This window comes from Cinclus cinclus, chromosome 15, assembly GCF_963662255.1.
Source record: "Cinclus cinclus chromosome 15, bCinCin1.1, whole genome shotgun sequence".
NCBI lineage: Eukaryota > Metazoa > Chordata > Aves > Passeriformes > Cinclidae > Cinclus > Cinclus cinclus.
Window position 1 is genome coordinate 15,241,862 of NC_085060.1, and position 27,821 is coordinate 15,269,682.

General features: G+C 44.0%; 1 protein-coding gene across 1 annotated transcript; it reads right to left on the reverse strand.

Moving 5' to 3' along the window:
* Positions 1–658: 658 nt before the first annotated feature.
* Positions 659–27,821, reverse strand: HDX (highly divergent homeobox). The gene is made up of 9 exons (XM_062503087.1): positions 27,675–27,821; positions 24,583–25,692; positions 20,714–20,767; positions 11,429–11,575; positions 7,751–7,958; positions 4,682–4,761; positions 3,083–3,166; positions 996–1,118; positions 659–784 (listed from the first exon to the last, which is right to left on the reverse strand). The coding sequence occupies exons 1-9, from the start codon at positions 27,819–27,821 to the stop codon at positions 659–661; spliced, it is 2,079 nt and encodes a 692-aa protein (XP_062359071.1).

Genomic DNA, 27,821 nt, shown 5'->3' on the forward strand with positions numbered 1-27,821 from the left:
CTGCAGCTATCAGGGTTCCCATTTCCACCTCATTTCTTCCAACACTTATCACTGCTTCCTTGCATTAATAATTTATTGGTGATAATTCAATTTTTTCAGTTAGCCTTTCAAGGTTCTCTCAGCTATTTTGGTCAGAAAAATGGAAGATTTAACAATCTCAAGTCAGAAAACAAAAAACACTTCAGTTTAATTTCAGGTTTTCAAGCACATCTCAGAGAAAGCCTGTTATTCTATTTGGATCCCCAATTTTTAGTCCACCTACCTGAGTAAAAATGGGGAAAAATATAATAAACAGGCCTGGGGAGCATGTGGAGCTGGAGAATTCGCTGTGTGTCACATGACATTGGTCTCCTGCTCTCGCATCCCTGCTCAGAAAGACTTTGCTACAGAGCCAGAGTTCTGGAGAGTCCAGGTTAATCCTACCCAAGGCCAAGCTGCTACCAGTGAACCCTTCCCTCACGCAGTTGATTTTCCAAACCCAGCATTCCCAGTTCCTGGGCAGTGCAAGGCTGGGAGGAGCTGCTCTCCAGCACAGGCTCCTCCTGCTCGGGCTGGCTCCCTGGGGCTGAGAACACTGCAGAGCAAAAGCCTCTCTCTCCCCTGAACCCTGCACCTCCCGTGGGGTTTCTGTTCTGTCTCTTCAAAAAAAAAAAAGCCATCACAAACTGTCTGAGGCGTTTTTCTCCGACAGGGATGAGAGGCTGAATGAGGTATCGTCGGGCTCCGGGGACGTGTGGTTGAAATCCATTTCTTCAAGTTCAGGAGGTAAGTCTGAAAGCAGAGCCTACAATGGAAAAACACATCTAATAGATCGTATATACACTATTAGGTGTGGTTCTGGTGTCAGCAGTGCTTTAAACAAAGGGTGAGAAAATTAATCAGGTTGTACAATCATTATTTGAGCCTCTGGAATAAACCCAAGGGAGGGACACAACACAAAAAGACAAAGATCTTCTGATATTAAACACAGATATTAAAGCTGCTCCAGGATTTACCTGCTGCTGTTCCTTATCATCTGATTTAATTGCAAGTATCAAACTCCGGGTAAACGTCTGCAGTTCAAAATATTTCTGTTTGTGGTTCTCCAGCTGACTCTCGATGAACCTGACTTCTTCATTCTGTGGGGAAACCAGAGAGTTCTGGGAATTATCTCAGAACCATGGAATCCTCTAGGCTGGAAAAGCCCTCTAAGATTGAGCCCAACCATTCCCCAGCACTGACCATGTCCCCGAGTGCCACGTGCACATGCCTGTTAAATCCCTAAAGGGATGGGGACAGGACAAAGCATTGGAATAATCACACCTAAACACCCCTGGATTACAACAAAATTGTCACTAAAATATGACAACCAAAGCCCAGATCTCTTCCTAGAAGTGATTGGGGGGCTGTGAGAAAAGACAGCAAATAAATTCCATTATTGCAGCAGAAGGCTTGACACAAAAAACAGGGAAAATGACTTGAAAATTCCTCAAAGCTACCACAAATTAAAAGATAACGTCCTCCAGTGCCAGCTGTGTTTGACATGGATCATGTCAGCTCACCAAGCTACTAAGAATCCCTCAGGTTACAAAATAACCAGGAATATCACAGAGTGACAGAACAGCTTGGAAGGGACCTTAAAGATCATTTAGTTCCAGCCTCCAAAGAGTTATGGGGCTGAACTGGATGTAATGTATTACAAAATGAGGAAATATCAATAATTTGTGTGCTTTGGCTAAAAAGGCATTTCCCAATCTATACTATCTCTTAATTAAAAATTCAGATTTGATAAATATTTCCATTTATTCCAAGTATTTATTCTCTTTCAAACTTATTGGATCAAAATGCTTAAACCTGTTGATCAGTGCAGAGCTAAAATTCATTTTCTCTGGTTCTTCACCTTTGCAAAGATCATGAAAATCAAATTGTTTATTTAGGTTACAAGATCAAAGGTATTGCTCATTTTTGCAGAAGGGCTCTGCTTAATAGCACCAACTCATGAGAGAATCATGAAAAAAAATATTATATTCATGCTCACATTGGTTGGAATTCAGCTTTATTAGACATGAAAAGCTGTGACTACGTGATGCGCTAAAGGTTTACAACAAACCCTTAAAAATGGTTGTATTTTTGTTGGTTTTTTCCCCCAGAAAATTCACATTTTTTTTCAGTGAAAGCACTGCTCATTACACTGTTCCAGGTGATAACAGCTCTGGGAATGAGAGAGGAATATTTGGGCTGCAATTCTGAGGCTCCCATAAGAGATCAGCTCAATTCTTCCCAATGGATACTTAGCAGTTGCCTGTTTAGCTCTGGATTTTGCCTAGCCCAGGAAGAATTCAGATTTAGGCAGAAAACTCAGGGAGCAATCAGTGCTGTCAAACAACAACCCTGGCTGTGCATGGCACTGTCACAACAGGCCTCTCACTGTGCTGACAGGTGGCATTAAGAAAAGGTCATTCCCTCTCCTTATTCATTCTCCACTGCCCTTCCCAGGAAAACGCTGCTGGAAGGAGGAATTTTTGTTCTGAAGAGATGATCTGTTTATTATTTTGGTAATTGACTACTGTCAGAAGAACAGACATGGTTTCTAAGGGAAAAAATCAGCAATGGAGGTAAAAACTCAAGGAAATGTGGAACTGTGGCAACTCCTGGGAGAGCAGCACACACACAACCCCAGCCTTTGGCAGGAGACAGGAGCTGTTAGGATCCAACTGCTTCTCCTCCCTCCCACAATGTCCTGGGGCATGACTTCTCCTCAGATCCCCCCATTCCAGCAGAGGATTCCAGCAGCTCAGTCCCTTCCAGAGCTGGCAGCACCAGGGAAAGCGTCGTGGCATTCCAAAGAACAATTCTGGTGGAGTGGCTCCAGAAATCCCTTTGTTGGGACACTTTGGGGGAAGCTGCAGCTCTGTAGAAATGGGGTTTTCCTGCCTCCGTTTGGGGTTGAAGTATGGATAAAGTGGCTGGGGGTGGGATAAGGACATGATGTGCACAGCAGAGGAACTCAGGATCCCATAAGCTTTTGCTGATGAATTCTTGACAGATCCACCCCTTCAACTCCCTGGGCACCATCCCGGTGTCCCACGGTCCCATCACTCACCTTGTAATCCAAAAGAGAACTCATCTGATCCACTTCAGAATTGCTGATCAGATCACTCTCTTCATCATCTAAAATTTCTATTTTCTGAAACAGAAGCAAACAGCTCATTCCAACGCACAGAGGAGACGGAACGAGGACGCTCATCCCAAAGGGGCAGGAAGGATGAAGGATGAAGGCAAGAGAGCTTTGTGCTGTCTCCTGAGGAGTTCTGAGCCCCCATTAGATGGCAATCATGCACCTCAGCCAGAAGATCCAGCAGGAATCCAGCGGGAGCTGCTGCCATGGAGACTGGGGCTGTTTACAGAGGAGGAGCTCCTTGGCCCAGCTTTTTGACTTTAAGTTGCACATTTATCCCTTCACAGCCCCTGCTCTGCTCTGTTGTTGCAAGGGAGGGTCTGGAAATTTATCCCTCTGGAAAAACCAACCATCACAGCAAGTCCTGAGCTACTCCCTTCCTAAAGAAATCAGGGAGTTCTCCTCTGACCTTCCCTGGCCACAGTGCAAGGGAAAAGCCCTTAGCTGTAGGGGATGTTGATCCAAAGCACAAATGCACAAATATGGACATTTTCACCTGAATCACAAAAAACTGGGGAGGTTTTTGTACTGGGTTTCTCAAGATACCTAAAGCACAGTGTTAAGGCCAAGTTTGACACTAAGACCCAGAAATACATCCCAAGTTTTTTTACTGTTTTTAATTGTTTTGACATTTGCAAACATTTATGAACCTGTCCATAAAAAGTTAAAGCAATTTTCCTATTTTTTTTAGGATGGTGTTGAACCCAGCTTAGGGAAGGACCCCTGACCCAACCCATGTCCATGGGTCATTCCTGAGGTGTTCATTCAGAGGTTTTTCCTGTAGCATGTGGTCCCTCCTACCAGAATTTCCCTGAAATCAGCCAGGAGAAATCCTTCCAGGGCATTCTCAGCTCTCCCTGGCAGAACCCACCAAGCTCCCAAGCCTGTGCTGAAGGCAGGGAGGATAAAGCACATTTTGTGTGCTCCAGTGTCTGCCAGCCCAGCAGAAGTGACAACAGCTCAGAGCTTTGAGTCCTGCTCCTCCATCAGACCCTCAGTAACACTGGGACTCAAATATTTTTGGTTTTACACTCAGCTAAAGGAAAGGGTCTCTAAGTAACTGCCAAACATCCACATTTCCCTTCTAAGAGACACTTTTTAAGATAGGAGGGGAAGGAACAGAGTAGAATTTCAAACAGGAAAACTATATCTCTTATGCAAATACAATGTATTTTAGTCCAATTTTAAGGGCATTTTTTAAAAGTTTTGTTTTCAGAACAAAAGATGAAGAAACTCTTCCTTGGTTTTGTTCCATGGTTGTATCAAATGACAAAATCTGGAGCTCAGGCAGGTTGGGGAGCTGAGTCTCTTGGACACCATCTCTACAAATCATTTCTACTGCAGGTTTTAGGTTTTTTTCCTGCTGTGCTTTAGCATTTTTAGCACAGTTCTAAAGCTCAACCAGGAAGATCTTTTAACACACACAACTGAAGTTGTCACCTAGTGAAAAACACACGTGCTGGACAACAACCTCAACATTAATTAAGGAGTTATTAATGGGTGTAAAAGGAAAGATAAACATACCACATTATCAGTGGAAACTGGATTCTGGTCATCATCTTTGGGGCCAATTTCTTCATTTTGAAGAGCTTCATTTGTCTCTTCTGCAGAAATAAATTGGTTTTGTCAGATTTCATTCCAATTTTATGCTGAAGGACTGTTAATGGTGTTTACCACTAAATGTCACAGCTGCTAAATCCAACAGCAAAGTCATGGTATCAATGTCTAATCATAAACAGAATATCAGCCTTATTAAAAAGACATCTTGTCACGAGCATTTCAGGCCAACATCAAACCAACTGTGACCTGAAACAGCAATAAAATCTCAGTCATTTTCTGTACCGAAACCTTCCCGTTTTTAGGTTCAGGTTGGAATATTCAAAGGTGATGAAGAGTTTCACATGAGAGCTGTGCAGAAATTGTCTTTTTTTTTTAACTGCAAAGAAATTCCTACATGAAAAATCCTGCATTCCCTGAAATGATGGGGTACATATCTAAATCCCACTTACCCCTTGCAGATACTGAGGGGTTTTGAACCAAAAACCGATTACATTATGGTAAATGCTTATCCCCAGTGAACATGAAGTGCTCTTTTATTTATGAACACTTTTAAACAGAGCAGATTTTACCCTGTTATTTCAACCACAAAGCGTGAGATGATTCCATTGACCTTAAAGGCCCTGGGAGAACTCAAAACTCAAAGAAAGGGAAGTCTAAATTTACCCCTCAAATTGAAGTTTGTTCCTCAGATTTACTTGACTTCTGCATATTAAAACGTAAATCTATTATACATATTAAATATAAAGAGGAAAAAACGGAAAGGGCAGCAAGGTTCAGGTGATTTCAGGGTCTGTCACGTCCACACAAACACAGGAATAACATGATTTCCCTGAGATTGACCAAAGACAGAGTAATGTTTAGGCCAGACCACGCAGAGCCAGTTAATTACTTTAAACAACTTTTATGTTAAATATCTCTAAACTTATCAAATTTGATTGGAAATGGCTTCAAATAAACTCAATCTGCCAGTGGTCACAGCTCCATAATCTGTGCCAGGAGCACATGGGATCAAATGGGAGCACTGGGGAGCAGGAGCAAGGAAGGGTGAGGGTCACTGGGTGAGGATGCTCCTCAGGGACCTGGGGACATCCCAAGGCACCAGGAACTCCGTGACCCTGACAGCTACCCCTTGGATTCAACAGCTGGAGAAAGCAGGTCCCTACAGCATTCCCAACTCCTTAAATATTCATCCCCAGCTGACAGAACCCAGCACAGCCCTAATGGCCTCCCCTATACAGTGTGGATTCAATTAACACACAATTAAAAAAAGGTGAGGCAATACGAGAGCTTTAATGATCCATTTTGCATCACAGCACAGCTTATTTTTTTATATTTACACACTACATTTTAAAAGCAGAAGCCATCAACTGTCACTCTGTGTGATCAAAAATTCCTTTTATTTGTCTTCAGAGTGTTTTTTTGCTGTTGTGGTTTTAGCTTTTTAACAAATTAGGACCAAAAGCTACAGTTCTCAAACATTAGAACAATTCCCTGTCTATAACTGAACATAACCCATGAGTACTGGGGGAAGTATTTTCCAAGAAGTTCAAAACCAGCTGAGCTGCAGCAGTGAAACCTCCTCCTTTGAACTGGAGAAATGAACAGAAATAATTGTTGTGGGAGAACAAAGGAATGAAAGTAGGATTCCTGGATGCTGTGGAAATCCTATTGTTTCCTTGCACTTGCTTAGGCTTTGACACTAATAATGCACTCAAGGGTTCAGCCTCACCTTGCCTGACTCAACAAATACAAAGTTATTCCTCACTTGAACTACAGACACTTCACACTCGTCCCCGTCACCACCTTCTCTCAAGCAGATCTGACTTAAATCAGCCCCTTCCACACCTCAGGCAAATCAAGGACTCTGAGATTCCTCATTGCACTTGGCTTTCAATCACTTGATCCATTTCTCTATCATCTTATTCTGTCTACAGTCGAATGTGACAAGGCTCTCCCAAACTCATTCCCAGCCGCTCTCTGTTCCCCTGGCTCTTCCCTTTCAATTGTTCTGATGAAATGACAGGATCAAGCCTAGCACACTGAGCTGCAGCAGCAGCAGGCCCGAGGTCAGATTTTCTTTAGGCTGGGAGAGCAAAGGCTCTATTGATCTCCTCTAAGCAGAAGCACTGGGAGCAATTAGTGAGTGCGGGAGCGCCGGGCTCATGGACAGGAGGGGCAGGAGCCATCGATCCCATGTGCTCCTGGGAGGGAAAAGGGAATTAAGCTGCAGGCACTCCTCACTCCAGCTGCCGCGGTTTACTGAGGACACCCCCTGTGTGTGCAGTTCCAAGGCTCCTGAGCTGCCCCTTTGATCTCCTGGTTGTGTTTGCCTGTCAGGCAGAGCAGCAGGAGGCCTGGGCAACTCCTTGTTCCAGCCTGAGCCGAGGGGTTCCCTGCCAGGAGAACTGGGAATGAATGCACAGTCCCAGCAGCCCCGCTCAGTCCCAGCAGCAGCTCCAGCCCCATCAGTGCCTGGGGTGGCTCAGGACCACAGGGAAGGAACCATGGAATCACAGCATGGATTGGGATGGAAGGGACCTTAGAGCCCCTCCAGACCCACCCCTGCCAAGGCAAGGACACCTTCCACTATCCCAGGGTGCTCCAAGACCCAGCCAACCTGGCCTTGGACACTGCCACAGGGATGGCCATTCCAGCTGCCTGGGAAGAACTGAGCAGCTGACAGAGAGCATTTCTTAAATCTGCTTCCTTGGGAAGTGAGGCTTCCCCACATGTACTGTCTGCCCAGATCTCACTTGCACCAGTGCAAAACGTGAACTCTTGATTTCATTTCAGATGAATCTGGCAGAAATGGGGCTCTTATGATCAAAGGTTTCTCCAATCTTTGTATTACAAACCCAACAGAACTCAGAGACACAGAGGTAGAAGAAAGAGACCAAACAGTACCTTCAGCCCAGGCGGGGTGGAGCACTTGTGACTCTGTCAGACGTTTTTGAATGTGTACAACAGAATCCAAAGCATGCACACTGCACAAAATTGAAAATATAGGCACAGTAGTAACTGCATTCCAAATACCTTGTGAGCTTCCTTCAGATAAGCAGATTGACACTTCATCATTCCTATCATTATCATCCCCCACTTCAGTAGCAGTTTCCTCTCCTGGATTAAGTGCTGATTTAGAAACAAATTCAGATTGATCAGAGAAATCAGCAGGACCTCCTCTAGGGGGTGGGACCTCAATCCCCATTAAACGATATTTCCGTCTTCGATTCCCAATCCAAGTCTTGTAAGAGAAATAAACATGAATGATATCAGAAACTATAACAAAAGCAACAGGCCCCCAACCAATTGACATCAGCACATCCGGGCTGCAGGAGCAAGAGTGCAGCCAGCAGTTCAGGGAGCTGATTATTCCCCAGTATTTGACCCTCCTGAGGCTCCTTCCCAAGATCCTGGGTCCGGGTTCAGCTTTCCATGGGAAACAGGAAGGTGCACAGCAAAAGGAAAAGAAGCAATAACACAAGTGGCAGCAAGGGAAGCTCTGATTGGAAGTGAGAATATAAAAGAAAAATAATACTTTACAGTGAGGCAGAGGAACAGCTTGTGCACAGGAGCCTTGGTACCTCCAGCCTTGGAGGTACTCAGTGCTTTACTGGATAGCATCCTGAGAAACCTGACTTGATTCCAAAGTCAATCCTGCTCCAGATAAAGAGCAGGACTAGGTGACTTTGTAAGGTCTTTGCCCACCTAAATTATTCAACAAATTTAACAAAAGATCTTTGATCCAGGTTCTCCTACTCTGCAACTTCCACAAGGGGACTGAAGCACCCAATGACCCAAACATCCTCCCTGTTCTAGGATTTCCTACAGCACAGAGGGAACTGGCCAAGGTGACAGATCTACAGCACTCCCCTTGGAGGACAGAAAGGAATCTGGAAGACTAAAGCTCAGAGCAGCTCATCCTTCAGTCTCCTTTGGCTGTAAGACAGAGCTTTAGGAATAGCTGTCTGCAGTGAGTGCAGAGGAGAACACTGGGAACAGTCTGGGAGATGAAACTGGCCCAGGGAACCTGGAAACCCTGCCATGGTGGGATGGAGATGGATGCTTTAAGTTCATCTTGCATCAATAAAACTGAATTTCAGAGGAGGAAAAAAAAAAGAAGAGAATACCCAGATTCTAAATTCTCCAAGTGGATCTATACACCTGGTCATTAATTTGCCTTCTCTGATGAAAAAACATGTACAGCAAAAATTATTAAATATTCAGAGTTTAATGTGATGGAACAAGAATTGTCTGCAACTCTTCACCTCCTGAGGCTCCCCCTTCACTCGTGTCACTCTGGCTTTCAACATCTCATCTCATCTCATCTCATCTCATCTCATCTCATCTCATCTCATCTCAACTCATCTCAACTCATCTCAACTCTGCTCAACAGCACCTCTACCCCAGACCCTTCATTCCACCAAATCAGTTTTTTACTAACTGCTACTCCCACTCGTCTCTTATCCCCCTTCCACACCACCTACAGCCCCAGAAATAGGAGCAGCAGTTCCTGGGTTTGAAAACATGATCAAGCCATGGCAAAATGCACATCCTTTCATGAGGCCTCTGTTCCAAATGAGTTTCCCAAGATATTAAAATATTTCAGGATTTTCTTTCAAGACACACTAAACATCACTCTGACTTTATTTCAGAAATACCTGACCTGTTCCTCTTCCTAGGGTTCTGAAAAAGTTGAGTAAAAAACTTTTTGCTTATAATACCTTGATTACCAAAGAGAAAAAATAAAGGAATATTAACAGCAGTCACAACTACTAAACACAGTTTCATGCTGTGCCAGCCTTGGAAAGAAAAACCCTTTTAAAGCTGCATCTCTAACAAGCTAAAAGATAACATGCTGAACACTGTTATTAGAAAATCATTTCTGTTGGCTGGTATTTGCTTTTCCAACTTGCCGATTTTCCTCTTTGAAGAATGCACAATAGCTATGCAGAGAACTACCTAGATAATTTTTTTCTATTACAGGAAAAAAAATTGTTTCAGGAAAAAAAAAATTAAAGAAAATCTCCCACACAAGCAGCCCTTTGAGATCTGGATCTCTTTTTTCCAAGCAGTGTATTGCCATTCTTTAAATTTTCTCACCATCTTGTGATTTTAACAAACAGGGCTAAGAAAATTTAAAACTGAATCTATCTCTTTTTTAGTAAAAGAGGCACTTGGGAAAGGCAGATCTTTTTACAGACTTTTCAAAGCAGAAAATCTTTCCTTCAACATACTGACAATGTCAGAGAAGATGAACATATTTTGGTAGTGTCTCAAATTAAATGGGGAAAAGCAGGTTCCACATCCTGTGTGCTCTGCTGAACAGAGAACATCCTGGAACAGCAAAACAGTGAGGACAAGAGTAGACTGGAATTGCCATGTGGGAAATCAGCTTGAGATTCTATCCCTGAAATCCACTCTCCTTAAACATTTCCAGCAATGCTTGGATCCAGTGAAATGCTTGGGATCATTTGTGAGTCTGTTCTGGTGCAGGTGATGCCAGAGCCTTCCCTGGTCTCTGCCCTGAGAACAGAAACATTCCAGCAGGTGGAAAGGTTTGCACAGAACTCCAATGTCACCCCTCGTGTGCCAGTGAGGATGTTCCCAAGGGAGCAAACCAAGGGAGCCTGAGTGTCACCACACTGCCCAGGAGGTGCTGGCATGGGGAACAGCTTCACCTTCCAGAGAGCAAAGTGAAGTCCTTGGAAAACAAGAACAGCTTTGCTCTCTACAGAAAAAAGTGATTCTCTTCAGCCTCCAAAAGTACAATTGGGTTTTTTAGAAGTCCTGTGTGCCCACAAAAACAAATAACCAGATTGGTTTTCAACCCTAAAAGCAGCTTTGGAACCATGTGGTTCCAAAGCAAGCCAGAGGTCTCCACAACAGGAGAGTTTCACTAAGAGCTCTCAGCCCTGCTCCTGCAGCAGTGCCAGGAATTTAGGAAACAGATGGAAAAAGAGGATGAAGCCTGCAAGGAATAATCCCAATTGTCATGCCTGTCATGAGGGAAAGGAAGGCTCCTGTCCTTGTCTGACTGCAAACAGTGGGGCCATTTCCTGAGGCTGGGATGAATGAATGAGACCCCAGAGGTGCTGCTGGATGTCTCCTCACCCAGGACACAACAGCAACAACATCCCAGCCTCTGGAAGAGATGATGTGCAGAGGTTCTTGGGAGCCAGGTTATTTCCAGCACACCTGTGCCTCCCTCAGCAATCTATAGGGACCATCAAACTGAACTGACCCAGAATTCCTCCATCTCATCTCAACCTGCCCTCAAGACAGTCTTGTAAAATATTTTTTTTCCTTGTTTTGGAGCATTTTCTTTCACACAATTTTTCCTACAAGCATGTAAAAAGTATTTTCCCTGTATCTTTAGAAAAGTCCTTTTTTGGTACCTCATTAGCAACATAAATACTACCTTTCAGTCTTCTAGGATCTCCCTCAAAAATGTAATGCTTTTACTTAAAATCTTACTCAAGAGAATGTCAAAGAGCTCGTAGTGCTGCTTCTGCTGCTGATCAATAAGACTCTTACCTGAGGGCTTTTACTAAATATAGACTGCAAGAAGAGCAGGAGAGCACTTCCCAACATGGTCATTCATTATGTAATACGTGAAATCTATTTCAAGCTTTCTCATGAAATTTTTAAAGCCTTTCATCTGTCCTATTTCTGCTCCTGTGACAAGATAAGGGAAGACTCTGGATTTCTTACCCGAACTATTTCACAGTCAACATTTAATTCTGCAGCCACAGCTTCAATTTTCTCTCTGCAGACTGAGCCCAGGCTGGTCATGCCATTGTCCCAGTATTTCTTTAGGGTAGCTAAGTCTCGGTCACTAAATTGTGTACGGTCCTGTAACTGCAAGATAAAAAAAATACTGTTAGATTGAAAAAAAATCTGCTTATCCTGAGCATTCATGTCCAGAGGTCTCCCACACAGTAACACACACGTTCTACTGTCTCCATGGCTCTCCTTTTCTTGTAAGTCTTCCTTAAGAATTTGGGGGTTTTTTTGATTTCTTTTTTTTTTTTTTTATCCAGGGCACTTCAGCATTCCCTGGGATTTGCTGTAAAGGCAGTGGCAGCATTAATACAAGTTTAAGGCACTTCATCTTTGTTTCAACTCCACCTGATTTTTTTTGGTAATTTATTTTATCTCATTCTATAAGGCCTTTCTGAAAATAACTTTTTTTCCCCCCTTGTGCTGTTTACTCTCTCCACCCAATTTATGCAAATTACGACTTAAAGGCTTTTCAAGTTTCTCACCCTCCCCCCTTAAAGTTCTTTTATCTTACTGCAAACTACAACACATGCATAATTCAAAGGATTCTGACTTCCTAAAGGGAATACTTTAATGTTTATGTGGCTAGCTTGAGTTTAAATTGGTTCCACTGTTTATCTGTGAGTTCCCAAGCTCTTTGTCTACATTTATCAAAACATGTGATAGTGGATCAGTGATAAAAGAAGTAACACTGAAAAAGAATTCCTGGACATCTTGCCACTGTCTGAACTGGTATGAGCACAGAGTGCATTTCTCTAGTAGAGCTTCCAAGCTTTATCAAGAGTTTTTCACACAGAATTTTATCTATAATCTACAGTTTCATTACACCAACCTATGTGTTTCACTTCTCCTGCTCTTCAGAGCACAGAAGATCAGCCACAAAGTCTGCACTGGTAACTTGCAGCCCATGTACCACGTGTCATTATTTTAGTAGCAGAATTGTGATTATGATTTCAATAGCTGAATTCTGTGTTTGCTCATTTAAAAGCCATTAAAAGCTAGAAACAAATAATTTTAAGTGCAATAAAAAGTAATTTTACAGAACTAGGATCATTTGACAATCTAGTACAATTCCTGTACTAGCTTTCGTTAATCTTCAGAATATTGTAATTTTGCAATCTTCTTCTCTTAAAAATTACTATTTTCTCAAAATGTTAGAAGCACTTGAGTCTCCTCAGTGTATGAACACAAAATAGGGACATCAAACCTTTGACTTCCTAAAGTAATCCCAGTAAAAAGATGCACCAGATAAATTCAAATACGGTCCGTTTGCAGTTGTCCGTTTGCAGTTGATGACCTTTGAGGTCTTTTCCAACTTTAATGAATCCACAATTAACTGAGAGCCTACCAAGCACTCCGAGTTTCTCCTGGCTGTAGTTCCACCATCCCAGTCTGGAACTGGAGGGGCTGCTGATGGTGCTGCTCAGAGTGGGGCTGGTGAGGAGCACCCTGGATACCCCTGAGCTGCTTTGCCCTGCACAGCCCCGGGCAGCCCAGCACAGGAGATGCTCCTGGGCAGAACGTCCCAGTCCATGTTCATCCAAAAGGAATCCACCTGGCTCGCTGCAGGCTGCTCTAGGCTGAGCAAAGTGCAGCTCCAGACCTGGGCAAATCCAAATCCAAAGCCAATCCAAATCCCTGGTGCCCGTTCACCCGGAGCTGGCGCTGCTCTCGCTGCACGCCTGACCTGAGCTCCTCCTGACTCCAAGCCATGTTCAAGCAACAAAGTACAGCCATCTCCTGGATCACTGCAGCAAGAACTTTTGTAGCTGCTGGCAAAAGAGACTGGGACTTGGGAAGAGCTCTGCTCTGTGGCAGGGAAGGCAGAGAGGAGTGACAGCAATTCCCAGACTACACAATAAAACCAGGCACCCTGGCCTATCCACATTGCTGACTGCTCAGGGCAACCTCACCTCCTAAAGGATAGTGAGTGTTTTTAAAACATAAATAACTAACACTGCCTGCTGGTTCTGCAGAGCTCACACTGCTGCAAACCCTTGCAGTGAACTCACAGAGCTCCCTGTGATCAGTGCTTGGCAGGGACGGAATACCCAGCAATGCCTTACATTTAACATCCACAGCCTAAACTTCCCCTGCAACACCCAAATTTGCCCTCCCGGGTTCAACTCTCTCATTCAGCCCATTCACTTCAGTGTTACACTCAATGATGCTTGTGGGGTCCCTTCCAGCTGACAATATTCTGTGAAATGCTGTGCAGCACCAGGAAATGTGCCTGGAGCTACAGCACAGGGAAGGGAGAAGCCTTGCTCAGGTTGTCTTCTCCCGCCCCAGTGGTTGCATTGGCCAAAATTAGAACAAAACCCAAAGAAAGTCCAGCTGCTGCTGGAGGAAGCTCAGGATTTTTCTTGCCAAGTGGTTTTCCAGTTATTCAGAAATGCTTCAACTTCTGAAAGAACCCAGGACAGGTCTCAGTAGCAGGAAAAGTGATCTGCAAGAGGGTCCCGCCTTGGACAAAAGACATCCAGTGCCTGCCTTTAGTTCCCTGAGAGACAGCGCTCAGGAAGGTGCAGAGCCTTCTTAGGTGCTCAGCTTTTACTTACTCAAAACAAGGATTTTGCATGGAAAATGCAGAATTCAGCAAAAGCACCTGGCCTTCAAAAATTTTCCTTAAAAAAGAGTCAGATCTTTTCCTTTTTAGTGGATTGGTGTTAATTCTGACGACCTACTGCAAATGTTTCAATAAAAATCTTATTAGATACATCACTGTTCAATGGTTTTCACCTTACAATTGCTGCATAATTATGTTAATATAATTCATATTTTCTACTTTGGAGTCTCTGTCTCATTTTAGCCATTTTGTTCTGCCAAGACCAGCACTGAGGAGCCCCTGTGCTCTGCCAAGTGAGCAGCTCTGTGGATCTCAGAGAGACTGAAGGATCATCATTTACACACCCTGTTCTCATTTGCTGTACCAGCATCACAGGATCAGTGTCACTCCTTAAGCTCAGGAGATGTAAATGACACTTGAGCATGTCCAAATCTCAGCTCCACATTAGCTGCCTTCGTGTCACACGCTGTGCCATGGGCCTTATCAGCAGTTTCTTAGGGAAATCACAAACTACCTTCAATTACAGGATCATCCCCTTGACATGGATCATACCCAAGTTTGACTCCTGTATTATAAACTGCTTAAAAATTACATAATGACTTTTGTCAGAATATAAAGGATAGAATTTCTACATTGTACATGTAACTAAGCTTCCATCAATTTAGTTAATAACCTTCTCATGCTTAGTATGATCAGAGGAAATGAGGGACCAAGAAGAAAATCTCAAAGCCCTACAAATATCATAATATTCACCATTATAGGAAAAAATATCAAAAGCTAGTATCAGCAAGCTTCATATTTATGACAATACTTCTAGGTGAAGGAAAGCCAGTAATTCTGTTCTTATTTTTTACGTCATTAACTCAGCTCTCAATACAATTCTCATTTCCTCTCTTCAGATACCTGGCTTGCTTATTCAAGGATAGGCTTTATCCTTGACAGTGCTGGCTGTTGGCTGAATCCTTTCCATTTCCCACTTCTGTTGGCCACAGTTTAAAAAAGCAGGAGAGGCTTTGTCCAGCTCAATCCAGCCTACCCATTCCCAAGGAAAAACAAATTGAATCAGCAGTTGTGCTGCATGCAGGGTTAAACCCAGCTTATCCCTGACCTCCAAAGTGTAACAACAACATCCCCAGAAGAGATGACCCAGTTTATTAGAGACATTCCTGGCTCTTTGCCAAGCTCCTGGTCCCCCCCACTGTGCAGCAATATCTGTGGTGCAAATCCGGTGTCTATAATTGGGATGAATAATTGCACGGAGTGGAGTGTCCTTATCCTGCCTTTTCTTAGAGCCTGCCTTTTTAGATCGGGTTTTATGCATCAGCTGAAAATGTTTCAGGCCACGTGCACAAAAGCTATACACAAATTTCAGATTATTAATCAAAGACATGCTAAAAAAATGGAAGAACTAGAAGTTTTATAACTTGCATTTATGCTGCAGCTGAGCACTGTGTGTGGTGTTCATTTCAATTGCAGTGAAATCATATTAAATCAACATTCAGTTCTGATGCTTGGTGATGAAATGGGCTGAGGTAATGGTTATTTTTAGCAAACAAACCTCTCACAAACAAATTTTCCACGCCTTTGATCCCTGTCACTGCTTCTCTGTTATATTTTGGGAGGAATGGGAAGATCAGAAGCACTCAAAGTATGAACAAATCCCAGATTCTTCTGTACAACACAGTGTCATTTTGCCTTATTCACCTTCCCAGTGACACCAGCATGGAGCTCTCTGAACCTTGACACTAATTAGTATCTGTTTCCTTCAGAAGATTATAAATTCCCACTTCAAGATCTTATTTTTATGTATTAACAGTGATTTCTGAATCATTCCACTACAGTTCTCCTTTCCCATCTGCACCATTTAATATCATTCTTGCTTTCCAGTTTATTATCTCTTCATTTCCCACATACAAATCCTGAAGGTTTGCATTCTCTCTTAACACACCAAGATATTTAACCTTATTAAAGCTGTGCCACATTACACATTCCTTCAGCCTGAGGTTTCAACTTCAGGTTTCACCAGTGGCACAAAGCAGTGACACCCATGCTGAGCTTAGGCTGGACTCTGCTGCTCACACACAGCTGCACAAACTCAGGCACAGAGGTGGCTGGAGGAACCCTTCGACTCCTGCTCACACACCATTGGGGCACACACTGTTAGCTTTCTGCAGCTTGCTTTTTGCATCTTTCCCCATTGGCTGGATAAGCTTGAAGTTTGCCCTGATGGAAGCAGAACTGATAAATATTTCAGAGCACCCCATTGTGAGAAGAGCTGTAACTGCTTCAGCACTCAGCCAAAATTACAGCTATTCTGTTAATATCTGTTTCTAAATCAAACTCAACTAAAAAGACTAAAAAAAAATAAAAACCCAAAAAGAGAGATATCAATGTAATGAACAGTCTAGCAAAGAAATTATACTCTTGAGCCCCAGTCATCTCATTCTAATTTCCAAACCAAACCTCAAACTGCACAAAATGACCACTCATCCTTCTGGAGGTTTTGAGCTGCTTTGTGAAATAGGGTATGTTCAGCCTCAAAGTAAACTGATTTTTAGATGATAATTATCATGATTCTTGATCTAATAATGTCTTCCCCACATTGGGCCAGAAAGTTTTGCAGTTACTGTTCAGATAGAATGAATTGCTTGCCTGCAGGTTCACAGCAGACAATAAGCCAAGGTGGTATGTGGCACTGAGATGCAGCACATCACGAAATAAAAACATGACCAGACTCATCCCCCTCAGCATTCCTTCAGCAGTGCTGTGGGACAGGGAGGTGCTGTTCCCAGCCAGAAGCCATGCCATGCTATGGATGGTATTACCAGTGTAGAAATATCTTGAGATACGTAGTAAAATACCTCACAGGAGGAACACTTTAGTCAGTATTCTAAATGCCACAAAGTAGGAACAAGCACAGTGTTCCCATCCAGAGACCTCCAGCCTGGCTTACCTCTCACTGCACACTCAGACACGCTCCCACTGACTTGACTAAATCACATTTTCCCCCTCCTGGGAGAGCAGAGGAAGGTGGAAAGAACTGCCCAAGTTCCTCCTGGAATAGTTTTAAAACAAAAGGCAGAGCTGAGGTGCCCTCTGACTGCAGGCAGCTTTAATCCCTGCCAGGGTTTCTCTGTGAAGCTGCTTCAGCTGTTTGCTCTCAGCTCATGTTGGTTTTCCTGAGCCTTGCAGAGCCCAGGCCAAGAAGGAGTTTCTTCAGAGTTGTACTGATGTGTCTCCCCCACAAAATCTGTAGTTCCCACCTGTGTTCCCCTGCCCAGAACAGCTAGGGCAGGTCTCACACTGCAGCCTCTTCACCTGCCCAGAATGTGTCTGCAGTCCTGTGAGGCAGGATGCACAGGGGACACTCTGTTGCCTCAGTCTCCAGAGTTTTATTCAAAAGCCAATGTGCATATCAGTGATACAAAAATCAAAAGCTCTCCACCCATTCAGGTTGTTCCCAAATACATCAGACTGAGAGCCCAGCCACCCCAAAGTGAAGCTCAGGGCACCCAAGCCCCCTCTCTCCCCTGAAATAAAACTTCACCACTAAGGCACAGCTTACCCTGTGTCACCACCCATGTGACAAATGTTCTCCAGAGCACACCAGTACTTTTATATCTACCACAAACACAAACCATTCTGCTCAGACCTCAGATGACACAGATCTGAAGCACAGTCAGTTCACTCAAGACTTAAGAACAGAAGTGGAGGTATTTTTTCCCTTTTAATTCTCCTTAACCAGTACCTTCAATGCTATTTTTGAATCCTTGTTATCCTTCCACCACCCTGTGAAAAACCAAAAATCAATGCATTCATAAAGGCCACTGCACATGCAACAGGACAGAACACAGAACTGTCATTTCTGAAGAAACTCTCATGACTTACTGAGAGGGTGATATTTCTAGACTAATATTCATTAACAATCAGGATTACATCATCCTACAGCAGAGCTGAGCAGACAAGAAAGAGTTTCTGCAGAACTGCACAGCTTTTATTTCTCTCCTGATAGAGTTGAAGGACAGGGCAAGGGAAACAAAACATCAAGGCAGAAGATTAAAATTCAGAGCATCTAAAAGACAATCTTTTCCATTTTAACCAAAATACAGATTAGCCTTTTTCCTGTTTGAATGGCAGTAATTGCCATAATGGCACTTCTACAACTCTATCCATTCTATTTCTGTTCCCTCACACTCTTAATTCAAAAGAATTTCACAGTTGAAATCAAAGTTTCTAGGAAGTAGGAGCTTTTTCTCCTTTGCTTGTCTTACCCGTGTGTACACTGCAGTTTTAGAGTGCCAAGTCCTCAACTTGTATCCTGAAGGAGGCTGATTCTGCACTCAGATTGGGAAAGTGCATCCACAAATCTGGACACAGATGCTGTCAGATTGTTTTAACTAATGGGTTTTATGCACTTTGATTAAAAAGACAAATGAGCAAAGGTATAAGTAAGAGGAATTCCCTAATAAACATCCTTAATGGTCTCTCATGGAAGGAAAGACATTTAGAGGCTGGAGACAGAGACGGGAATGGAGCTGGGAAGGAGCTGGAGCCCCAGAAGGGGCTGAGGCAGCTGGGAAGGGGCTCAGCCTGGAGAAAAGGGGGATCAGGGGGGACTTTGTGGCTCTGCCTGACAGGAGGGGACAGCCAAGGGGGTCGGGCTCTGCTCCAGGGAACAGGGACAGGAGGAGAAGGAACGGCCTCGGGCTGGGCCAGGGGAGGTTCAGGTTGGGTATCAGGAAATCTTTTACCACTGAAAGGGTTGTAAAGCATTGGGACAGGTTGCCCAGGGCAGGGGTGGAATCACCATCCTTGGAAGTGATCAAAAACTTGTGGATATGGCCCCTGGGGACATGGTTTAGTAGTGACCACGCTGATGCTGGGCTGATGGTTGGACTCAATGATCTTAAAGGTATTTTCAACCTTAGGGACTCTACGATTAATGAACATGTACCTCCACATCCTTGAAAGTTTAAAATTTACTCCAGAAATGTCTTCTACAGCTGGGGTCAGGTATCCAACAAGACCACAATGCCCAACAACCCCCCCAGTGCTGCAGGCAGGGGCCAACATCACCCCACTCCCAGCCCAGTGCTCCCACTGCAAAATCTGAGCTGGCTCTGGCACTCACCTGACCCCTAGAAAAGCACTAAACTCTAAAAACAACCTCAGCAGCAGAATTTGTACCTGACAGGTCACACGCCCGACCTGGATTACCTTACAGCTGAATATTGGCTGTGGATGGGGTGGCAGGGCACTGGGAGGAAGAGGGAAAACCTCCCCATTTAGCCATGAAACTCTACCCCAGGACACTCCCCAGCTCTTTGGTGAGATGCTCTAAAAGGTCATTAAGTGATAGAGGGGATGAGCCTTCCAAAAAAGAGCTGCATTTTACAAAGCCTCCTCAAGAGAATTAGCACTTAGGAAAGAAAAAAGATGGATTGAGCACAACAGAATTTGTATAGAAGTACCAGTTCCTCTGGGAGATGCTCTTATAAAGTGCTCTCTTGTACCAAACTCTGCAGAAATTGGAAGTGCTTCAGCTGAGACCTAGAAAGTCTCAGAGAAAACACCATTAATGAGATGGTCCTTAGGTTCCTACTCATACAGGAAACATTGCCTTATACAGGAAACACTGCCACACTCACACCTTTTGAAGACTAAAGAATTGAAAACAATAAAGACATGAAAAAGTTCTGGTTATAGCAGCAGAAAGCAAGGAAAGGCTCTTCCATTGCCTAGACCTTGTTGCCAACACAGCAGCCACTGCCAGGCTGCCAGGACACTGCCAGGACACTGCCAGGACACTGCCAGGCTTCCACGACACTGCCAGGACACTGCCAGGCTTCCAGGACACTGCCAGGACACTGCCAGGGCACTGCCAGGCTTCCAGGACACTGCCAGGACATTGTCAGGTGCACAGACTGGGGAGTTTGGTTACCATGACAGACACTTCCCCATCTGTTGCTTCTGACAGAGCTGGAGTGATAAAGCAGCCCCTGGAGAGCCTGGCTGGACCATCCCACATGAGGCTAGAGGCAGAGCTGACACCTCTTCAAAGACAAGCTGGAAATGCTGAGCACTAACTCAACAAGAGGTGGGCAAAGGCTTTTTTTCCCCTGACAAAAGCTGTTTCATACCTTGTGTTATGGTTTGGAGTTGTCTGTGAATTGAGGACACCTGGCAGATTCTGCTACTGTGAAATGCCATTTATGTGGATAAAATTAGACTTGATCAAGTTCCTACAGCCAGCACTAAGTCTGCATGTGCAGAGAAGCTGCAGAGGGAGTTACTCTCTTAAGCATTCAGTTGCCTGATTTAACAACCACTTCACTTTCAATATGAAAAACACATTCTGAGCTCCAAACTCTCAGTACTTATCAATACAGATGTTGTATTTGACCTAAGAGCACAATTCCCACCTGGGCATCACCTCACACTGGATTATGACCTTGACCTGCTTTTAAAGATAAGACCTCAACTTCTCCTCAACTGAAACACTGCACCTGCAGATAATGTTTGTATCAAAAGAAAACGGGAAAAAACCCATCCAAGGTTAACAGAACTGACATTTTCAAAAATGCTTTTTTACCAGCTTTTCATTGCTTCACTTGATGCATTAGACATTTAGATGGAAATGTACTTACTGCTCTTTTTCTGGAACAACCTGTAATCCAAGGCACAGTAAGGTTTCCTGAAATCTGCAGAGGGGAAGGAGGAAACAGAACAGAAGACAAGAGCAGCTTAGGTTGCTGTGAGAGCCAATACTGAGACTTCAGCACTGTACATTCAATTCTGACACCAATGTCTATAAACATGTTAAGATCCAAAACCAAAGTCACACTCACCTTTACTGCCAAGAACAAAACAGTTTCTTTGGGTGAGGGCAAGATAACACAGTGACAACTTGGGTGTTTCTGTGCTTTTGGTACCCCCAAAACTTGCATTTCACAACAGCAGTTTGCCTTTCCATCTGTCCCAAACTGGCAGGATGAGCAGAATGCAGTCAGACAAGGGCTGAGGACTGAGTTACCCTCACATCTATTTCATTACATCACTACAGCTTCCAGAAAAAATGCTCTTGTGTTTGTCACTGTGCTGTTCAACATCTGATGTTAAAGATTTGAGTACCAGCAGAAAAATTAGAGATATCAGGATGGAGAAGGAAGGGGAAGGGGTATGAAGGCAAAGGATAGCTGCCTCCATTCCTATTGCTTCTCCATCATTCCCAGAGGTCAGACTTTACTAAATAAAAATCTCAGAGTGTTTTTCCTGACCATCTGAGGTGTGTCATAGCCTGGAATATTTTAGGTTTTATATTTAAAATTCCATGTTCACACAGCTGTGGAGAGCTCAATCACCTCAAGTCATTACACACATGTATGTGAGGAAAAAACGTGTGCACTTCTGCTGACTGAGTTTTTGCATTTGCAGAGTGCTTCACTTATGGCTCTTGTAGCATGAGCACAACAAGCACAGCAGCTCTGGTACAGGTGTCTGCTGTACAAGCATGTAAAACACTTTTATTGAAGCTTTTAGCTGGAAGCACTTGGAGCTCACCCAAAGTCAGACCCTTTCTCATTACAGCACAAAGAGGGTTGAGGGGGGCTGGCAAGGAGCACCCTCCCCTCCCAAGGACCACCCTGCACCAGGATTTGAACCTAAAATACTAATTTTTTTCACTGCACACACACATTTTTGAAATTCTGTAAAGTTATGTCTGTTACAAACCTACACCCCACACAACAGCTTCACAGAATCCACTGCAAAGGCACCCTGAGGAACCACCCAGGTTCTTCACTAAATTAAAGGGAGCTACAAAAAAAAAAAAAAAAAGTGCTTTTATATGGGAATAAAGCAAAATCCATATGGCAGAGCATTAAGGATTGCTGGGAAGAAAAATGCACAGAGTTCTGACAGGGATTAGGCCCAAACCAGCCAAGTTCATCTCAAGAGAACTCCCTGAAAGACAATGTGCATGCACTGTTCTGAGCTGCCTTTGTCAAACAGGCACAAGGGCTGGGCTTGGGAACAAAGCAAACCAAAATACACACATTTTCAACAATACTCTTGTCTGTTAGGGTCGGGGGACAAAACCAAAACTAAATCCCAATTCAGCCTGGAGGACAGCACAAATAACCTCTCTACTTCAACACACTCAAAGTCAAACTAAGACAAGCAAGTAGGCTGAAGAATTTGTTTACTAAAACTGCTCAGCCATTAAAATTGATCAGTTAATTAAATTTAGTCTTAACTTACACTAACATGAATTTGATTAACTGAACCAGTAAGGAAGCTATAACTAATTGCTAATTAGATACCCCACCAATATATGACAGTAATTATTTCATCAAAACATGAATCACAGTCCTGACTTTGAAGCATCTGCTTGGATGTTCAACTACTCCAATAATCATTTAGCTCAGGTTTAATCTGTTTTTAAATTCAAGAAGATTTCCCCAAGTTTAAGGATTTTCATCTCTGTGCTGATGGATAAATTAGTTAAACATGGGCAATAAAATTAACATAAACTGACTACAAAAAAATGAAGTGTCATCCTGTACAAGCCTAAAAGGATTCAAGACAGCACCTTAGAAAGTCTCTAATACCCAGAAGTGCCACCTCAGGAGTTCGCAGGGTGCATGCTCACAGCAATAAGGAATTAACAGCATCCTGCTCAGCTTTTCCAAGGTTTAAAACTCTGGAATGAAAAGGGATATGACAGGAAACAGTAGCTCCCTCCGTGCACATTCCAAATCCAAAGAGCACGGTGTCTGAGACAACCATGGAGGTCAGCTGGGGTACAGATGAATTCCTCACTTACCAATAAAACACGTATGTTGTTACAACAGGGGGAAGTAAAAAAAGAAAACCCAAAACAAAGTTCCAGAGATCTTATTCTAATCCATAAAACACCACATGGGCAGATAAAAATATCATCTATCATGAATTGTTCTAGCTCTTCAAAAAGACTCAGTTCCTACCCCATAAAACCCCAAAACAAAGTAACTCAGAATTCCATTTCAAAAGAATTTAAACTAGAAGGAATCAATCTCTCTGATGCTTTTTCAAGAGTGAAATAAAGCACCATGAGCACACAGCTGATGGAGGCATCAGTAAAGGATTTCCCTCCATAAAACTTTAAAAAATGTCCTTAACTCAACTGTAAGCACTTTTACCAGCCCTTTATTGGAAAGATCTGCACATTTACAGGTTTTCTTCTCCTGTGAAACTGGGATGCCAAAAGTAAACAGTATTCCAGGAATTCTATAACCAAGTAAGAAAAGTAACAGCAAATACTGACAGACTGTGAGAGTAAAGGAGAGAACAGCTCATCTGATGTGCCATCTACTCCACAGAATTTACTCTCTGTTCATCAAGCCTCTGGTTTACCCAGAAAAGTAATAATTCAGGTGAAAAGTGGCACTGACTTGGACTCAGAAGCTTTCTTTCAAATGGTCACATGAGATAGGAACAACTCAGGAAAAAAAAGAAAAGCTAAAAAAAAAAAAAACTAAAAAATATGGCTCACAAAGTCTTGTTCTCTATCCTGGTGAACAAAGCACAGGAAAAGCTGATATGCTGTCGACATGGTTTATTTTCAGGATAAACTAAAAAGCCAATGCAGTAACAGGAAAATGCATGCAGGTGACATACACAGCCACATCCTGTCAGACTTAAAAGACTTTCACCTCAGTGTCTCCAGGTTATGTCATGCCAGATGGTGTAAAATCCATGAAAAATACCAATTTGGATGTTTCCTGCACAAGTATCTCTTCCCTTGTGATACCAAAAACTAAAAAGTGTTAAGTGTTGCAGTTTCTCCTAAACATCTTCTAGCTCTTCAATGATCTGCATTTAATTTCCCCTCAGTACCACTAAAGAGATTTTAGTACAGGAAGAGGAATAAAGGGATTGAGTGCAAAACTGCTTATTTGAATTAGATGCTGTGGGAAAGGAAGCTGAGTTAAGTCCCTGACAGGGGACCCTAACCCCTGACAGAACACAGATCCAGAGACCGTCACCTGCACAGGGGGTACAGGATTCCAAGCTGGTATTAGTGGGGTGAGCAAATGCACAAATGCCACCGTGAAACCACGTCTTGTGCCACGTGTGGTGTGTGTCCATAGGGGAACACCCAGGAAAAGGCCATAGAATGTGCTGGAGAGCCAGGGCAGGACAACACAGGCTTGAGCAACCACCAGCTCGTAGGTATGACCCTGCTGCAGCCAAAATTTAGCCATGGAATCCATGAAATGATTCACTGAATGAATGACTCACTGATCTTCACTGTATGGCTACCAGGGGCTCAGTTAGACAGGTAGAAGTGCTACCACACTGCAGTGCTGCCAGCACTGGGTTTGAGAAGGAATTATCTCCACTGAAAGGCATAAAAGGAGCACAGCCAGCAGACAGGTGAACCTACTGCTTAATAGCTACCAACTCTGAAAGGGAACAGCATTTATCTACCAACTTAGCTTTGAAGTCTGAAGACGGAGATGAACTGACGGATTACCTGGTAATTATTTTGGTTTTGCGACAGCCTCAGTTGACTCGAGGACGTAAAATGAGGAGAAAAGGTACTTCTGGCTGCGTTGGCGGCGTTATAAATCGTGCTGGATGTTGTGTGCAATGAGGTCCGTGCGGGCAGGTGGAACTCTCTGCCGTGGTAGAGGAGGTTGTCAGGCACATCCCTGGCACCGCCCAGCTGTGCCCCACAGCCCCCACCGCGGCCCGGCCCGGCCGTGCTCTGGCTGTCCCCGCGGCCGGAGCCGCCGCCCTCACAGTATCTGGAGTAGCTCTGGATCTGAGCTCCCATGGAGGCCAGCTCCTCCTCCCGGGCGTACTCATCGTCCACATCGCCCGTCTCCATGGCGATGGACAGGCAGCCGCCCTCCGGAGAAGGATGTTTCTGCGCGGTGCCGGCCGCCACCAGGCGCTGGGGCTGGTCGGTGACGGCCAGCGAGAACACCTCGCGGATCTCCAGGTTCTGGGTGCCGCACGCCGGGTCCCTGGCGTGAACCCTCGGCCCGGGGGGTGCGTGCGAGGCCAGGGCCGCGTGCTCGGGTTTGTGCAAGCGCTGGCACCCCAAGGGCTCGGCCTTGCAGGGCCTGTGGCAAATCATGGGTTTCTGAGGTAACACCAGCTCCGCCGTCTGCACCGAGGAGCCTTTCTTCGTGTGGCTGTAGATGGAGTTGGCAGAATTGAGCACGCTCGTTTGCCTGGACAGAATAATGGTCTTTTCCCCCACTAAGAGGGAAGCGTTTTTACAGTGGGGTACTTGCCGTCCCAGAGGGATGTGCTGCTGCTGGAAGTCCGCGTCGCTCTTGCCCGGGAGCCGTGGGATGGAGGCTTTGTGCAGCTCTGCCATGGAGGAGTTCATGTGCTTGGCGGCTCCCGGCCGGCCCGAGGAGCTGGCAGGGCTGTAGATACCGGTCACTATCACATCGTTGTTAGAAGAGGTCCAAGAGGATTGCTGGCTTTGGGATCGAGCAATATTTACCACATTTCTCACTGCTGCTTCCGGGGGCATGGAGGGAGTGGCAGGGGCAGTCCCTGGGGGGGTGCCCCCAGATTCCACGGCGATCTTGCTGCTCATCTTCCGCCGCTTGTTGCCAACCCACGTCTGCAAACCACGACAGCAAGGACAACAAACACACAGCAAGGCATCAAAGAGGCAGAAAAAAATTAGCAATTCCGTCTTTAAGCAGATCTGATGACATGTTAAGTGCTCGAGTTGAGATCTAAGTTTACAAATATGCAAATCATGTACTGATTATGCAGTGCATGTGGCAGGGTGGAAATACAGGCCTGAACAATACAGGGTAGAAATCCAGACCTGTCCTCCTTGGGATCCACGACTCATACACAGGACAATCCCAGCCTCAACTCCAAAGTCCCAGCTTCTCAAAAATACTGAGACTCTTCCTTGAGATCCACAACTCATACACAGGAAAGCCCTAGCCTCAGTTCCAAATTCCTCAATTCCAGCTTCTCAAAAATCCTGAGACTCTCATGCCTCCCTCAAGATTTATTTCACTGACACCACTGTGACTAATTTCCTACAGGAAAACAAACATCTCTCCCATCCACAATTCCACTCTACTAGTTTTTTTGTCATATTTTACAAAATGTCTAATTTGAGGCACAGTTTGTAGCCTGCAGTAAAATGTCAGTACTGGCCAGCTTTGCCTCTGCTGAGCGTCCCACTCTCCTGACCAATTGTCTTTAGGGAATTAATGTGCCTGTTATAATCCTATCTGCAAGTGCCAGCTGCAACTCAAGTACCATTTTGCAAAGGACTAATCACTGACCAAGAGTTTTATAGGAAAAAAAGAAAAACAGAAAAAACGGGGGCATTAGGAGAAGCAGAAATGACGGATGTAAAGAAGAGAAAGGTAAGATCATGCTAAAATAGGACAAACGCAGGACAAACACAGAATCTGTTTCCATTTAACTTCCTAAGTAAGAAGTTTAAGTGCTGCAAATCAGGGCTCAGAAAGGGAAGAAAACAGAAGGAATGATACTTGATTGCAGGAAGGGAAATGGAGAAGGAAAAGGAACATGAAGATGGAGAGAAGTACAAGGAAAGGGGAGCTGGGCTGCCTCCTCTAGGACATTCAATCAGCACAAAAATGGCAAACCAGCCCTGGCTGCACCATCAGCATCCAGATTCCTGTTCCAACTGCCTGCCTGCCCCAGGAGCCTGAATCCCTGGCTGACTTTCACAGCTCCTACCACCACCTGGAGCTGAGAAAGTAACTTTTAATGTTTCCAGAGTATTCTGAGGGAGGGAATTCTGAGGGAATCCAGCTAAGAATTGGGAAGCAGGGTCGTTACTGTCAATGTGCCACTGTTAAAGCAATTAAAAACCAACCTAGACTTGTCCCACTTGCTTCTCCTCATGTCCAGTGTCACAGCAGCTCCTGGGAGCTCCACTACCCTTTGTTACTTTTCCATTTAATGCCTCAGGATTTCTATTTCTGCTCTCAGACAACAGCCATTTTGTTGTCTAGTGTTTCACAAAGGGATTATTATTTCCCTTCCCGTGGAATTCATAGACTCTGAAGAGCTCCTGTTAGCACTGGGACATTCTTGTTTTATAGGAAAAGAAGGTCCTCACTGTAAATAACCACAAGGGACCACAACATTTATAACTGTGATGTGGAATACAAGTGTGATAACAGTGCACCAAAAGAAATAGTTTCACAATCGTTTCCCCTAAATATATTAATGTATAGAAACTTATTTAGTTTAAAAGTAGCTTCTTGATAACCCTGCTTGATACAATACATTATCCTAAGTTTCTATAGGGCAAACCAACTTATAATTTTATGAATAATAATTTTTAAAAATCCCAACAAAGGACAAAGAACAAAAATCACTCCTTGTGCAACCCAGGCCCCCGCTAAATTCAACAGTCATGTGAAGATATTTCAGTGAAAACAAACTCTAAATAGGCTCACTGGGTAAAAATGAATGTCACACACACACACACTGCAGTCTGATTTAAGACAAGGATAAAGTTAGAGACTCCATGTCTCCCTATATTTTATGTAAAGCAATGAATATGTATGCTTAACAAATTTGGAAGGCCTCAGTACTTACCCTAACCACGCTGAAATCCAGTTTAGTTTCTTGTGCACACTGTAATATGAGCTGAAAGCAATTTTTACTTTGATTTGTCATTCCATTTTCATAGTAACGCTGTAATATCCTTTGTTGTTCTACAGTAAAGACAGAACGCAGATTCAT